We start from the raw sequence: 13,628 nt of genomic DNA, 5'->3' as shown, positions 1-13,628 counted from the left end.
GACAGAGGATAAGATGGTTGGATGGCATCACCAACTCAATGGACATGTGTTTGGGTGAACTCTGGGAGTTGGTGATGGACAGGGAGGCCTGGAATGCTGCAGTTCATGGGGTCACAAAGAGTTGGACACGACTGAGCAACTGAACTGAACCGAGGCATTGCCAAACAATCATTGTATCAATTTAGAATCTTACCAGCAATATATGACAGTCTCAACACCACATCTTCATTTGGTATTGTCAGTCTTTTTCATTTTGAGTATTCTGGTGGGAGTGGTGGTGTTTCATTATGGTTTTAATATGCATTTTCCTAATTTCTAATGATAGACATTTTTCTTGTGGTTACTGGATGTTTTCATGTTCTCATTTGTGAAGTTTCTCTTCAGGTCTTTTGCCTCTTTTTAAGGCTGGTTTTCTCTCACTGAAGTGAAAGTGTGAGCTGCTCAGTTGTGTCAGCTCTTTGCGACCCCTTAACAGCCCACCAGGCTCCTCTGCCCATGGGATTCTCCAGGCAAGACTGCTGGAGTGGGTTGCCATTCCTCTTCTCCAGGGCATCTTCCCAACCCAGGGATCAAACCTGGGTCTCCTGCATTGCAGGAGGATTCTTTACCATCTGAGCCACCAGGGAAGCCTGTTTATAGGATTTCACTGTGTATTCTGGATATGAGTCTTTTGTCAGATATACATATTGCAAATAGCTTCTGCCAATTTTCATCTTGTCTTTTTACTCTCATAATGGTGTCTTTTGATGAATAGAGGTTCTAATAGTTTTTTTTTTCTTTATATATTTTATTGAAGTATAGTTGACTTAAAATGAATGTTTCAGGTGCACAGCAAGGTGGTTCAGTTATACATATACATGTGTTATTTTCCATTATAGGTTATTACAGGGTATTGAGTATAGTTCTCTGTGCTGTACTGTAAACCTTTGTTGCTTGTTGAATATCTTTTTTTTTAATTAGAAATCTAGCATTCTGTTCATACTGAGTCAAGCAAGTGGATTCAAACTGTCATAAACTTTTTAGTTAGGCAAAATTCATGTTTTCTAAAATTATTATACATGCTGTTTATATATTTGTATATAAAAGCTTTTCTACTACACTTGATAAAGGCTTGAGAAAGAACATAAAAAAAGATGGAGAAATTGGAAAATTTGGGAGCACTGAATATGAAATAGAAAATGTGAAACAAACTCTATAAAAGTAAAAGATCACCATGTAGTCCAGTTGTTTTTAAACATGGCTGCTCATTAGGAACATATCTGGAGCTCTGGCGAAGAATAGCGATACCTGGGCATTTGTATTTTTCAAAAAATTCCAAGGTGATTCTGATATGCATCTGGACTTTAAAAAGTGATTACAGGTTTTTCTATTAAATGGTAGTTAGGGTGATATATGGAGAAGGCAATGGCAACCCACTCCATTACTCTTGCCTGGAAAATCCCATGGACAGAGGAGCCTGGTAGGCTGCAGTCCATGGGGTGGTGAAGAGTCAGACACGACTGAGAGACTTCACTTTCACTTTTCACTTTCATGTATTGGAGAAGGAAATGGCAACCCACTCCAGTGTTCTTGCCTGGAGAATCCCAGGGACGGAGGAGGCTGGTGGGCTGCCGTCTGTGGGGTCGCACAGAGTTGGACACGACTGAAGCAACTTCGCAGCAGCAGGGTGATATAGAATTCTATTATTTTTCTGTTGACCAGTCATGATACAACAGTATTGAGTAATAGTTACATAATCACAGTAGTAAAAGATGTTTGTCAGTTTTCACAGTCAATAGCCAGACAAAAAATAAAAGAGAGTTACAGTTACAAGCCATAATGGGAACAAGATTAACTTAACAATATAAAATAATTACATACAACTTGGGAGGTCAAGCAGAGTAATGGAGTAAGTGGAAGTGTGTACATGAACATTTTCATCTGCCTAGCCAGTCTGTCTTTTAATTTTCTTAATTGTTTTGGGTTTATTTTCTGTAGGTCTTTTCCTTCTCTTGTGTTTCCTGCCTAGAAAAGTTTCTTTAGCATTTGTTGTAAAGCTGGTTTGGTGGTGCTGAATTCTCTTAACTTTTGCTTGTTTGGAAAGCTTTTGATTTCTCCATCAAATTTGAATGAGAATCTTGCTGGGTAGAGTATTCTTGGTTGTAGGTTCTCCCCTTTCAACACTTTACGAAGTAGAGGGAACGGCAGGATATAGTTAGAGTTTCTGTTGAGAAATCAGCTGATAACCAGATGGGAGTTCCCCTGTATGTTATTTGTCACTTTTCCCTTGTTCCTTTTAATATTTTATCTTTGTCTTTCATTTTTCTCAGTTTGATTACTGTGTGTCTTGGTGTGTTCCTCCTCGGGTTTATCCTGCCTAGGACTCTGCTTCCTGGACTTGGTTGACTATTTCGTTTCCTATGTTAGGGAAGTTTTCAACTATTATCTCTTCAGATATTTTCTCTGGTCCTTTCTCTCTCTCTCTTCTCCTTCTGGGACCCCTATAATGCGACTGTTGGTGTGTTTAATGTCCCAGAGGTCTCTTAGGCTGTCTTCATTTTTTTTTTTTTTCATTCTTTTTTCTGTAATCTGTTCTGCAGCAGTGATTTCCACTATGTGTCTTCCAGGTCACTTACCCATTTGTCTGCCTCAGTTATTCTGCTGTTGATTCCTTCTAGTGTATCGTTCATGTGTGTTCATTTATTTTTAGTACTTCTGACTCTTTGGTAAACATTCCTTGCATCTTCTCCATTCTTTTTCTGAGATCCTGGATCATCTTAACTATCATTCTGAATTTTTTTCCTGAAAGGTTGCCTATCTCCACTTCATTTAGTTGTTTTTCAGGGGTTTTATATTGTCCCTCCACCTGGGACATAACTCTCTTTTTCATCCCGATTAACTTTTTGTCATGTGATTTTTGTTCTAGCTGCTGTGGGATTGTGGTTCTTCTTCTTCTGATGGTCTTATACATATGTTCCCTGGAGAAGGAAATAGCAATCCACTCCAGAATTCTTGCCTGGAGAATTCAATGAACAGAGGAGCTTGGCAGGCTACAGTCCATGGGATCACAAAGAGTCAGACATGACTGATCGATACTTTCACTTTCTGGTGAATGAGGCTAAGAGGCGTCTGTAAACTTCTGTCTCCTTTTGGCTTCTTTGTCTTTGGACATGGGGTATCTTTTTGGGTGGGTTCTAGTGTTCTCCTGTCCTAGTTGTTCAACAGCTAGTTGAGATTTCGGTGCTTTTGCAGGAGGAGATGTATGCACATCCTTCTACTCCACCATCTTGTTAAAATTTGAAGTCATAATAATTTTCGGTCAAGTTCAATTAAGCAGTTTTTCTTTTATGGTTGATACGTGTATGTCGTGTGTAAGAAGTTTTTGGCTACCTCAAGTTCATAAAGTTATTTTATGTTTTCTTCTAGAAGCTTTATTTTACCTTTTATGTTCAAGATTGTGATCCATTTAAAAATTGTTCCGTGTATATTGTATGCAATAGAGTCAAAGTTCACTTATTGGAATGACCATCTTTTCCTCACTGTTTTGTAGAAGTGCCTTAGTCATAAATCCTAGTATCATTTATTGAAAATACTAACTTTTTCTCACTGAATTGCCTTGGAGCCTTTGCTGTAAGTTAAGCCTTTGCTGTAAATATGTGTAGATCTATTACAGGACTCTATTATACTGGTCTCTCTGTCTTTGTTTCAGTGCTACACTGTCATAGTTACTGAAGCTTTGTAGTAAATCTTTAAATCTGGGTAGTGTAAATTCTCTAGTTTTGCTCAGGATTATCTTGGCTATTCTGTGTTCTTTGTATTTGCATATAAGCATTAGATCAGCTTGTCAGCTCCCATTATTCCTCCCCACCCACAACAGACACATGCAAGCACCTACTCGGGTTTCAAATGGGATCACATTGAATCTTTAGGTGAATTTGGGGAGAAGTGACTTTGATTTCTGTTAGTGGTGTTTTTGAGGTTTTACACATCTATTCCTAGGTATTATTTCTTAATTATAGTTGTAGATTCTTGTGGCTGTCCTCTATTACATAATCATATCATCTGTGAATAAATGCTGATTTACCCTTTTCAGCCTTTATGCTTGTCTTGTTTTCTTGCCATATTACAGTGACTGGGGCCTTCAGTATAATGTTGAATAGAAGTGGTAATAGTGGACATCCTTGTTTGATATATATTAAATTTTTGAAAGTTCCTCTTTATACAAAAGGGAGCATACGGGCTTACCTGGTTCATTTCTTGACGACTTCTTAACCTTTGTAGGCATGGCTAATGTAAAAGCAGCCCCAAAGATAATTGACACAGGAGGAGGCTTCATCCTGGAGGAGGAAGAAGAGGAAGAACATACAGTTGGAAAAGTTATTCATCAACCAGGTAAAGTGGGTTTTCAGAAAACAGATATCTAGATTGGTCATTTTGAATAACATGCATGATTTTTTGCAAACTGATGTTAAAAAATGACACATTTAGTCAGCAAGTTCGCTTTAAAAGAATGGTAAAATTTGGCAGTTTTGGTAGGAGATTAAAAATTAAACAAATTTGGCAGATTCATTTAAAAATGCGGTTTATATGCTTAGAGTTGATGCTCTTGGTCTTATAACAGGTTGATAGAATAAATACTTAAAATTATCTTGATAGGTTGAAATGAGAGTCTTGAAAGCAAGAGATAAAATTTAGCACATTCTTTCTTTATGTTTAGAGGAAAAGTGGTTTCCCCATTTCTCAAGTATTCTTTCAGAGCTTTCTTTTTAACGGCTACATAGTATTCCATCTGATGGCTGTACCATGGCTCATTTAAATGCAGCTCTTTTGTTTCTTTTCTCTATTCTAATAATTATTACTGCAGTGAATATATTTGGAGGTAAACTTTTGTCCAGCTCTCTGATTCACAGCAGTAGGGTAACTGACCCAAAAGTATGTATACTTCTGGTAAAGTTTACATATTTAAAAAAAAGTTAAGTTAACATATATAGAAACAGTAAATAACCTAAAAGCAAATAAACAAGTGGATGTATTTTTCCAAATGAATTAATACATATTGAAGAGGGGCAGGACGGAAGGAACTAGTCCAGATGACTTATGAGCGTAGTATTTGACAGTATATCCTCAGTTTGAGATAGGTGGGGCAAGGGGGAAAACTAAACATTCCTGAACTCATTTTATAGAGTGATGTGAGGGAAGCAATTTTGAAATTATTTTAGACGTATTATTGGCTCAAATAGACGAATGTATTTCTTGATGTTGGGAGCCAGCGTTCTCATTGTGGAAGAAAGGACATGCAAATGTAGAACGGGAGAAGGCAAGAAAGAACCCTATGGGAATGGATCAAAATCGGATAGATTAAAATCGTGGGTATGAACTCATGATTTCTGAAACATGTATATGGGTATGCATATGTATATGTGTAAACTAATAAATGTACTCAGTAAAGTTTCAGGAAACAAAATCAATACACAGAAATCTGTTGCATTTCTGTATACTACTAGTGAACTATCAGAAAGAGAAATTAAGAAAACAGTCCTATTTACAACTGCCTATTTATCAGAAATAATAAAATACCTAGGAATAAATTTAACCAAGGAGGTGAAATACTTGTACACTGAAAACTGTAAGACAAAAATGAAAGAAATGGAAGAAGACACAACTAAATGGAAAGACATTCTATACTCCTGGGTTGGAAGAGCTACTACTGTTAAAATGTCCATAGTACTTAAAGCAATCTACAGAGTCAGTGCAGGCCCGGCCAAAATTCCAATAGCATTTTCCCACAGAAAGAGAAAAAAATTTAAATCCATATGAACAATGAAAGACCCTGAATGGCCACTGAATCTTGAAAAAGAAGGACAGAACTGGAGACCTCATGCTCCCTGATTTCAAATTCTATTTCAGAGCCATCCTAATGAAATAAGTATGATATTGGCATAAAAACAGACACATAGATCAGTGGAACAGAAGAGAGAGCCCAGAAAAAACCTACACTTATGGTCAGTTAATTTATGATAAAGGAGCCAAGAATATACAATAGAGAAAGGACATTAGTAAGTGGAGTTGGGAAAACTGGACAGTCACATGGAAAAGAATGAAACGAGGCCACTGTCTTACATCATACAAAATAATTCAAAATGGATTAAAGATTTAAATGTAAGACAAACCGTAAAACTCCTAGAAGAAAACTTGAAAGGCTCCTTGACATTGCTCTTGCTAATGATATTTTTGGATATGACACCAAAAGCAGAGGCAATAAAGCCAGAACCTTCATAATTGGAAATAAAGCTTTAAATAAATTATAGCTGATATATTTTTAAAAAATTAAAAATAAAACCAGAACAGTTAAACAAGTGGGACTGCATCAAATTAAAAAGCTTCTACATAGCAAAGGAAACCTTCGAAAAGACCACCTACTGAATGAGGGAAAATACTTGCAAATCATACATCTGGTAACTTGGATTTTGTTAGGGTTTGGAGATTAGTGAGATTAAGAAGTGCTAGAATATTAATTGACCTTCTTGTACTGGAAGTAGGTAAGGTGAGGCAGTGATAGCAATATGTTGAACGAATTATGAACAAATGACAACTCCATTTTTCTTTCCACTGCGGCTAGTGGTAGTTCTCAGAGTTGGGGCTTGGCAGTGGCAGTCATCCTAAAGACCTATTAGTGAAACTTTCAGATTTGCTGATAAACAGAAAACAGTTCTATAGGATAAAGATCCTTAGCTAGGTATATGAAAGCTTTTTTAAAAATTCTGCTTTACTTTACCTGGAGTAGTTTCTATAGTGGGTGTTGAGGTTGTATAGCTAAGTACAATCTCTATCCTTCAGAGATTTTCAGTCTAGTAGTGGAGACCAATGAAGAGGAAGCCATTTACTCTGTTGGCAGGAGGTGGAATGGAGGGAGTTTCCCACTTGAAAGTGAATTCTGTATTGTCTCTCTTTTACTTTTGTTTTGCTCTTTACTGTTCTTTTCTGTGTTGTATGTTGAGTCCATCTCCCTTGTGTAAGCAGCTCCCCCATCTTGCTTCCACCTTGGGACTAATCTTTGTTCTCTCAGCATACTGTGGTAGGCTGAATAATGGCCCCCAGCAACGTCCACATTCTAATCACCCTGGAGTCTGTGAATTTATTACCTTACAGAGTGAAAGGCACTTTGCCAATAAAATTAAGGTTAAAGACCTTGAGGTGAGGAGATTATTCTGGGTTATCCAGCCGTAATCACAAGCATCCTTAAAAGTAGGAGAGAGGCAGGAGAGTCTGGGGTAGGTGTGATCATGGAAGAAGTCATAGTGATATGAGAAGCTACAGTTGCTGGTTTTGGAGATGGAGGAAGGGAGTCGTAAGGAATGCAGGTGGCCTCTAACTGGAAATAGCAGGGTGATAGATTGTCCCTCCAAAACCTCTAGAAAGGAGCGCAACTCTGCCAACAACTTGCCTGTAGCCCACTGAGACCTGTGTCAAACGTATAAACTACAGGCTGTGATAAAATAACTTTGTGTTATTTTAGCCACTAAATTTGTAGTAATTTGTTATAGCAGCAATACAGAAGTATTAATAATACAAGTGCTTTACATGTGGTTTGTGTTCAACAATACTGAATGAGTTGATAATTTTTCCCTTTATATTACTTCCTTTCTCATTTCTTTTTTCCCTTAAAGTTTTTGTTAATAAATGGAAGATTACTTAAAGTTTTATGTTGTCTTATGTAAATATATTTGTATCAGTCATAAAATACATTTTGTAAGCTAATACAAATGAAGGAAAATGTATTCTAATTACACACAAAAAGGAAACTTAAGAATGAATTTTCCATTCTTTAGGACCTGTTATGGAATTTGATTATGTTATATGTGAAGAATGTGGTAAAGAGTTCATGGATTCTTACCTTATGAACCACTTTGATTTGGCAACTTGTGATAATTGCAGGTACTTATTTTTATTTCAGAGCATGTTCTAAATTACTGAAGTTTAACGTTTGCATGTAGGTTTAGGGCAAAATACTGATTTGATCCATTTGGATTCAACATTTTCATAATAATTTTGGAAGTTTCCTAAAATTTCTGTGTTTTCCATTTTGCCAAAAAATACAGGAAGCCTGTACTTAGCAGTCATGCCATATCAATAGGAAGGATGGCTCTGGGTCTGCCGTGGATACGTCCTTTTGCTTTTTTCTTTAACCATCTCCTAGTAGCAGGTTCCTAATCCTTCTCTTACCCCACCCCTAAGGATCCATTTGTTTTTTTCTTTCTTTGACCACCATGTAACCACCTTGGTCAGAGGACTGGCACACCTTCAGTGAGAGGAGGAAAATATAACCACTCTCCCGGTACTTAGAACACCTCTTTCCATTCATTTTCTGTTCTGAATTGGCAGGGAAGAGAATAGATGAGGAACAATCAGATTCTTCTGTCATTCCTTTTTTTCTCCTAGCCTTTATTTCTTTTTTTATATCACCACAAATTATCCCTCACTACTCTACTTGGTTCTGTCCCTACTGCTTACCTCAGCCAAGTCCTGTGTTGGTGTCTTTCACAGCTGAAGATCCCACCTTGGATTCTCACTCAGCCTCTTATCTGCTCCCTGTCCCCACTTATATGTTCAGCCCCAGATCAACTGCTCACATGCCTGGTGGACCTGCCCTTTCAGAGTCCCGGCTGCAGACATTGAGAGCCGGCACCATTGACTTGTTGCCAAGTAGAATCTTTAGGAGACAGAATGGGAGATATTTCTGATCTCATGATCAGTAATGGGAAATGTTCTGGTACCCATTGGAATTATGAATCATAAACTCTGTTCCCAGTGTTTATGCATAACAGTGTCATTGATGCACGCAGTGGTTAAGGTCCACAGTGTTATCGCTTTAAGTACAGATAGCGTTCAGGAACTAAGTTACCACATATAACCTTTTTCCATGAGAAAATGGAAGCCAGTGATTATCAACTTAAAGTTACGTAGTAGTCTGCTGGAGCAGGAAACGGCAACCCACTGCAGTATTCTTGCCTGGAAAATTCCATGGACAGAGGAGCCTGCTGTGTTACATGGAGTTGCAAAGAGTTGGATATGACTGAGTGACTGAGCACAGCACATGTCTGGAAAAATATTTGAAAAGTTTAAACATAATTAGGGATATAGCCATCCATTCGGTTTCTTTCCAACATCTTTGACAATTATAGAATTCATACAATGATAGGTTTCCTTCCTTCAGTTTATACTTCCAAATTATTTAGTCATCTTAAAGTTATTCTTGATTTTTAACTGTCCTCCCCCGCCCCTCTCCTGTCCTGTACCTACCTCTTCAGGATTCACTGGTTCAGTAAAGGACAGCTTCACTCTGGTTGTTTCTGTATTCCATGTTTAATTCCAAATCCATTTGGTTCTGTATTTAAGGGCTTAAGCCATATCCTGAATCTGTTCGTTTCTCATTCTCTGTACACTTATGCCTTAGACTGGTCTCCTGCCAGTTTTTACCTGGACCGCCACAGTAGTAGTCTTCTAACTGGCCTCTTCTCCCACTTTTGCACCATTAGTCTCTTCTCCTATAGCCTTTTACTCAAGGCTTTTTAACAGTTCCTAATTCATTCAGATTCAACAGTACATGAATCGTGAACTTCCAGATGTTCAAGCTGGATTTAGAAAAGGCAGAGGAATCTGTATGCAGGTCAAGAAGCAACAGTTAGAACTGTACGTGGAACAACAGACTGGTTCCATATGGTGAAAGGAGTACGGCAAGGCTGTATACTGTGATCTTGCTTATTTAACTTATATGCAGAGTATATCATGCGAAATGCTGGGCTGGATGAAGCACAAGCTGGAATCAAGATTGCTGGGAGAAATATCAATAACCTCAGATACACAGATGACACCACCCTTATGGCAGAAAGTGAAGAGGAACTAAAAAGCCTCTTGATGAAAGTGAAAGAGGAGAGTGAGAAAGTTGACTTAAAACTCAACATTCAGAAAACTGAGATCATGGCATCTGGTCCCATCATTTCATGGCTGATAGATAGGGAAGCAATGGAAACAGTGCCAGACTTTATTTTTGGGGGCTCCAAAATCACTGCAGATGGTGACTGCAGCCATGAAATCAGAAGATGCTTGCTCCTTGGAAGAAAAGCTATGACCAACCTAGACAGCATATTCAAAAGCAGAGATATTACTTTGCCAGCAAAGGTCCGTCTAGTCAAAGCTATGGTTTTTCCAGTAGTCATGTATGGCTATGAGAGTTGGACTATAAAGAAAGCTGAGCATTGAAGAATTGATGCTTTTGAACTGTGGTGTTGGAGAAGACTCTTGAGAGTCCCTTGGACTCAAGGAGATCCAACCAGTCCATCCTAAAGGAAATCAGTCCTGGATATTCATTGGAAGGACTGATGCTGAAGCTGAAATTCCAATACTTTGGTCCCCTGATGAGAATAACTGACTCATTTGAAAAGACCCTGATGCTGGGAAATATTGAAGGCAGAAGGAGAAGGGGATGATAGGGGATGAGATAGTTGGATGGTGTCACTGACTCGATGGACATGAGTTTGAGCAAGCTGCGGGAGTTGGTGATGGACAGGGAAACCTGGTGTGCTGCAGTCCATGGGGTCACAAAGAGTCGGACACAACTGAGCAACTGAACTGAACTGCACTGAATCCATTCAGAATAAAATTGTCTTCACCATCGCTCACAAGACCCCTGCCTATCTCTGACTATCTCCCATCACTCCTCACCATCACTTAACTTGAAGCATTCTGATCACACTGGCCCTCTTGCTTATGAACTCCATTTGCAAAGCATACTCCTATCCTAGAGCTTTTGCATTTACTCTTCTCTCTGCTAGAAATATTTTTTCTCTAGCTATTGGGAATGTTCTCTGACTTCTTAAAGGCCCTGCTCAAGTGTTCCCTCACCAGTGGCCTTCTCTGATTACCCAGTCTCCGGGAATTCCTATTCCTTTACCGTGCTTTGTGTTACAGTACTTTCATCTGTCGTCGTGTTTGCTTATTGATTGTCTTTTCCTAAATAGAATGTAAGTTTCATGAAAACAAGGTTTATTTTATTTCCTTTATCCTGAGTGCCTTGAACAGTACCCAGCATGTAGATGGAGAACGAATGAATGAGAAGAGCTGTGTAATTGTCTGTGTCTCCATTTTTACCTGGGCTTTCAGAAAGAGCCGACTGGAAACTCACCTGTGCTTGGTACAGTTGGACCTTGTGTATTTATATTCCTTATATGCTGACTTTACGCTTTATATTTTCTTAATTATCATTTATATTTGCTATACTCATGTCTTTTCAAATTCCTTGTGGAAAAGAGGAACTTAAGTAAAAAGAAATTCTTAAGAGGTTAAATAACATGGATCTGTTGCTGACTCATGCTTTTTAGAATTAATATTTTTCTGTTGGAATTCTTATGCTGCTAATCTGACCATGACAGTTTTAGGAAAAAGCATTTATATATTTCTTTTGGCATGTATGCCCCTAGGTTTTGGGGCTACTTGAAACTTTATTTACTTTATGTAATGGACTTAATCTGTTTTCAGAGATGCTGATGATAAACACAAGCTTATAACTAAAACAGAAGCAAAACAAGAATACCTTCTGAAAGATTGTGATTTAGAAAAAAGAGAACCAGCGCTTAAATTTATTGTGAAGAAGAATCCTCATCATTCACAGTGGGGTGATATGAAACTCTACTTAAAACTACAGGTCTCTGATAAGTTATATTCAGTCATTTTAAACCTTGGTTTAGGTGATGTTTTAACAACGAGCTAGTTATAATTAGTTTAGTTTTTACTTACCGACTTAAAAAGATCCTGTTGTTTTATTGTTTTGCATGAGTCATAGTCGTACATAATGACATTAAATACATGTTTACTTATTATGTTTTTTGATGTAGCACTTTGGAGCAAATATATTACTGTTGGGTCATGTTAGAAGTACAGTTTGGAAACTAAGGAAAGCTTGAAATAGAGAAGTCAGCCTGTGTTTCCCTTGCCCACCCACCCCCCAAATAAAATCATAAAAAAAAAATTCAGGAATTTCCTAGAATCTAATTCCAGTTTCCTGTATCTATCCCAGAATGTACAGATATCATAATATTCTTTTTCATGCCATTATGTGAAAAATACTGGGAGGCATTGCTTTAGAGCACAGTTTGATTGGAATATACTAGAAAATCCTGTATGTTCTGATAAAGAAGCCATGTGTAAAACCAAACATATACTGAATTTTCGCTAAGTGTTCGACACTGTTGATTAGAAGATTCACTGTTATGTACCATTAAAAATGAAAAAAAAGTACTGGTATTTAAACAAACCCATTGCTCTCTTATCACTTGGTGCTTTTATTTTACTGAACTAGTGTCATTAGACTTACTGTAGTTTTTTCTTTTTCCCTTTTGCTATAAGTCATGCTTGTGTGTACTTAAAAAGGAAATTGCAGGTACCACAGATTTATTAAGGTATTCCTAAACTTCCTTACATGCAGAGTCCAGTTCTTCTGAACCACTTTTTGACTCAGTTGTTAAAATACCTTTAAGTACATTAGTGATGCAGCATTTTCAGGGATGTTTAATTGTGGAAAATGTGGTGTTAGAATTTATGAAGTAACAGTATATATCACTTTGTGTTACGAAATTTCAGTTTGGCTTTATTGATGGACATTTTGGTCCCCTTAACATATTGTGAGAGATACCGAGCAAGTTCTCAGTGTGTATATTATTTCCCTAAATGTAAATAAATATTTGCAAAGAGTATTTTGATGTATGTACTCTTTATAATATTTAATATGTATTATAGATATATAAAATTCAAAGGTTTTAAACTAGAATAAAGACTTTTTAGATCATTCAGCTACCAAAGTTTTTTTTAAAAAATTCATATTTTGAAGACCAAAATTAGTTGAATGGATGTAAACAGTTATTGATTCAGAAGTAGAGTAGCATTGATTGATTTCCTATGATGGGAGATTTTTAGACATTACCTCATATTTAGATCTGCTATGGCTAATTGGTTAGCAATTTTTTTTTTTGGTGATCCTGCCAAAATTCACCAAATCTTTGATTCATGTGAATACAAAAAAGCAATTGCACTCAGAGGGCAGCTTTATTTATATATACACAGGCATCCCTGGTTCTGTTGTGCTTCACAAATATGTAATCTGATTCATCATTTATTTACTGAGGGTTTCATAAGTTTAGATATAGATATTATTAGAGTTTTTTCTTATCAGTATTTAAAATCTTTTAAATTTCAAATAAATATTTGTAAAGTTTTACTTGATCATTCTTTGAGACCTATGGATTTAATAATTATAACTATTTTACAGCAATGAATCACAACTAATTGAAATATGGATTCTGTATTTCAGATTGTGAAGAGGTCTCTTGAAGTTTGGGGTAGTCAGGAAGCATTAGAAGAAGCGAAGGAAGTTCGACAGAAAAATCGAGAAAAAATGAAACAGAAGAAGTTTGATAAAAAAGTAAAAGGTAAGTAGCTGCATTTACATCATGAAGGACTGTGCTCTACTGCTTTGCAAAAAGCCTTTAGCTAAGTTCCTCCAGTTTAAAGATATAATTGAATTTTATTTTTTTTCCATGAATTTAAGAACAAAAGGCTTAAAGTTTGGGTAGGTTGTTGTTTGAGAGTCTTAAGTC

General features: G+C 37.0%; 1 protein-coding gene across 1 annotated transcript in view; it reads left to right on the top strand.

Annotated features, from left to right (window-relative positions):
* XPA (XPA, DNA damage recognition and repair factor) overlaps positions 1-13,628 on the top strand; it is a 38,980-nt gene that overhangs the window by 3,267 nt on the left and 22,085 nt on the right. Inside the window, exons 2-5 of the mRNA XM_068973775.1 lie at positions 4,261-4,371; positions 7,809-7,914; positions 11,515-11,680; positions 13,343-13,460. Coding sequence (XP_068829876.1) covers positions 4,261-4,371; positions 7,809-7,914; positions 11,515-11,680; positions 13,343-13,460 — 501 coding nt within the window. The remainder of the gene's footprint in view (positions 1-4,260; positions 4,372-7,808; positions 7,915-11,514; positions 11,681-13,342; positions 13,461-13,628) is intronic.

Source organism: Capricornis sumatraensis, chromosome 6 (genome assembly GCF_032405125.1).
Source record: "Capricornis sumatraensis isolate serow.1 chromosome 6, serow.2, whole genome shotgun sequence".
NCBI lineage: Eukaryota > Metazoa > Chordata > Mammalia > Artiodactyla > Bovidae > Capricornis > Capricornis sumatraensis.
Note: the sequence above shows the minus strand (reverse complement) of the source record. Positions and strands in the feature narration are given on the sequence as shown.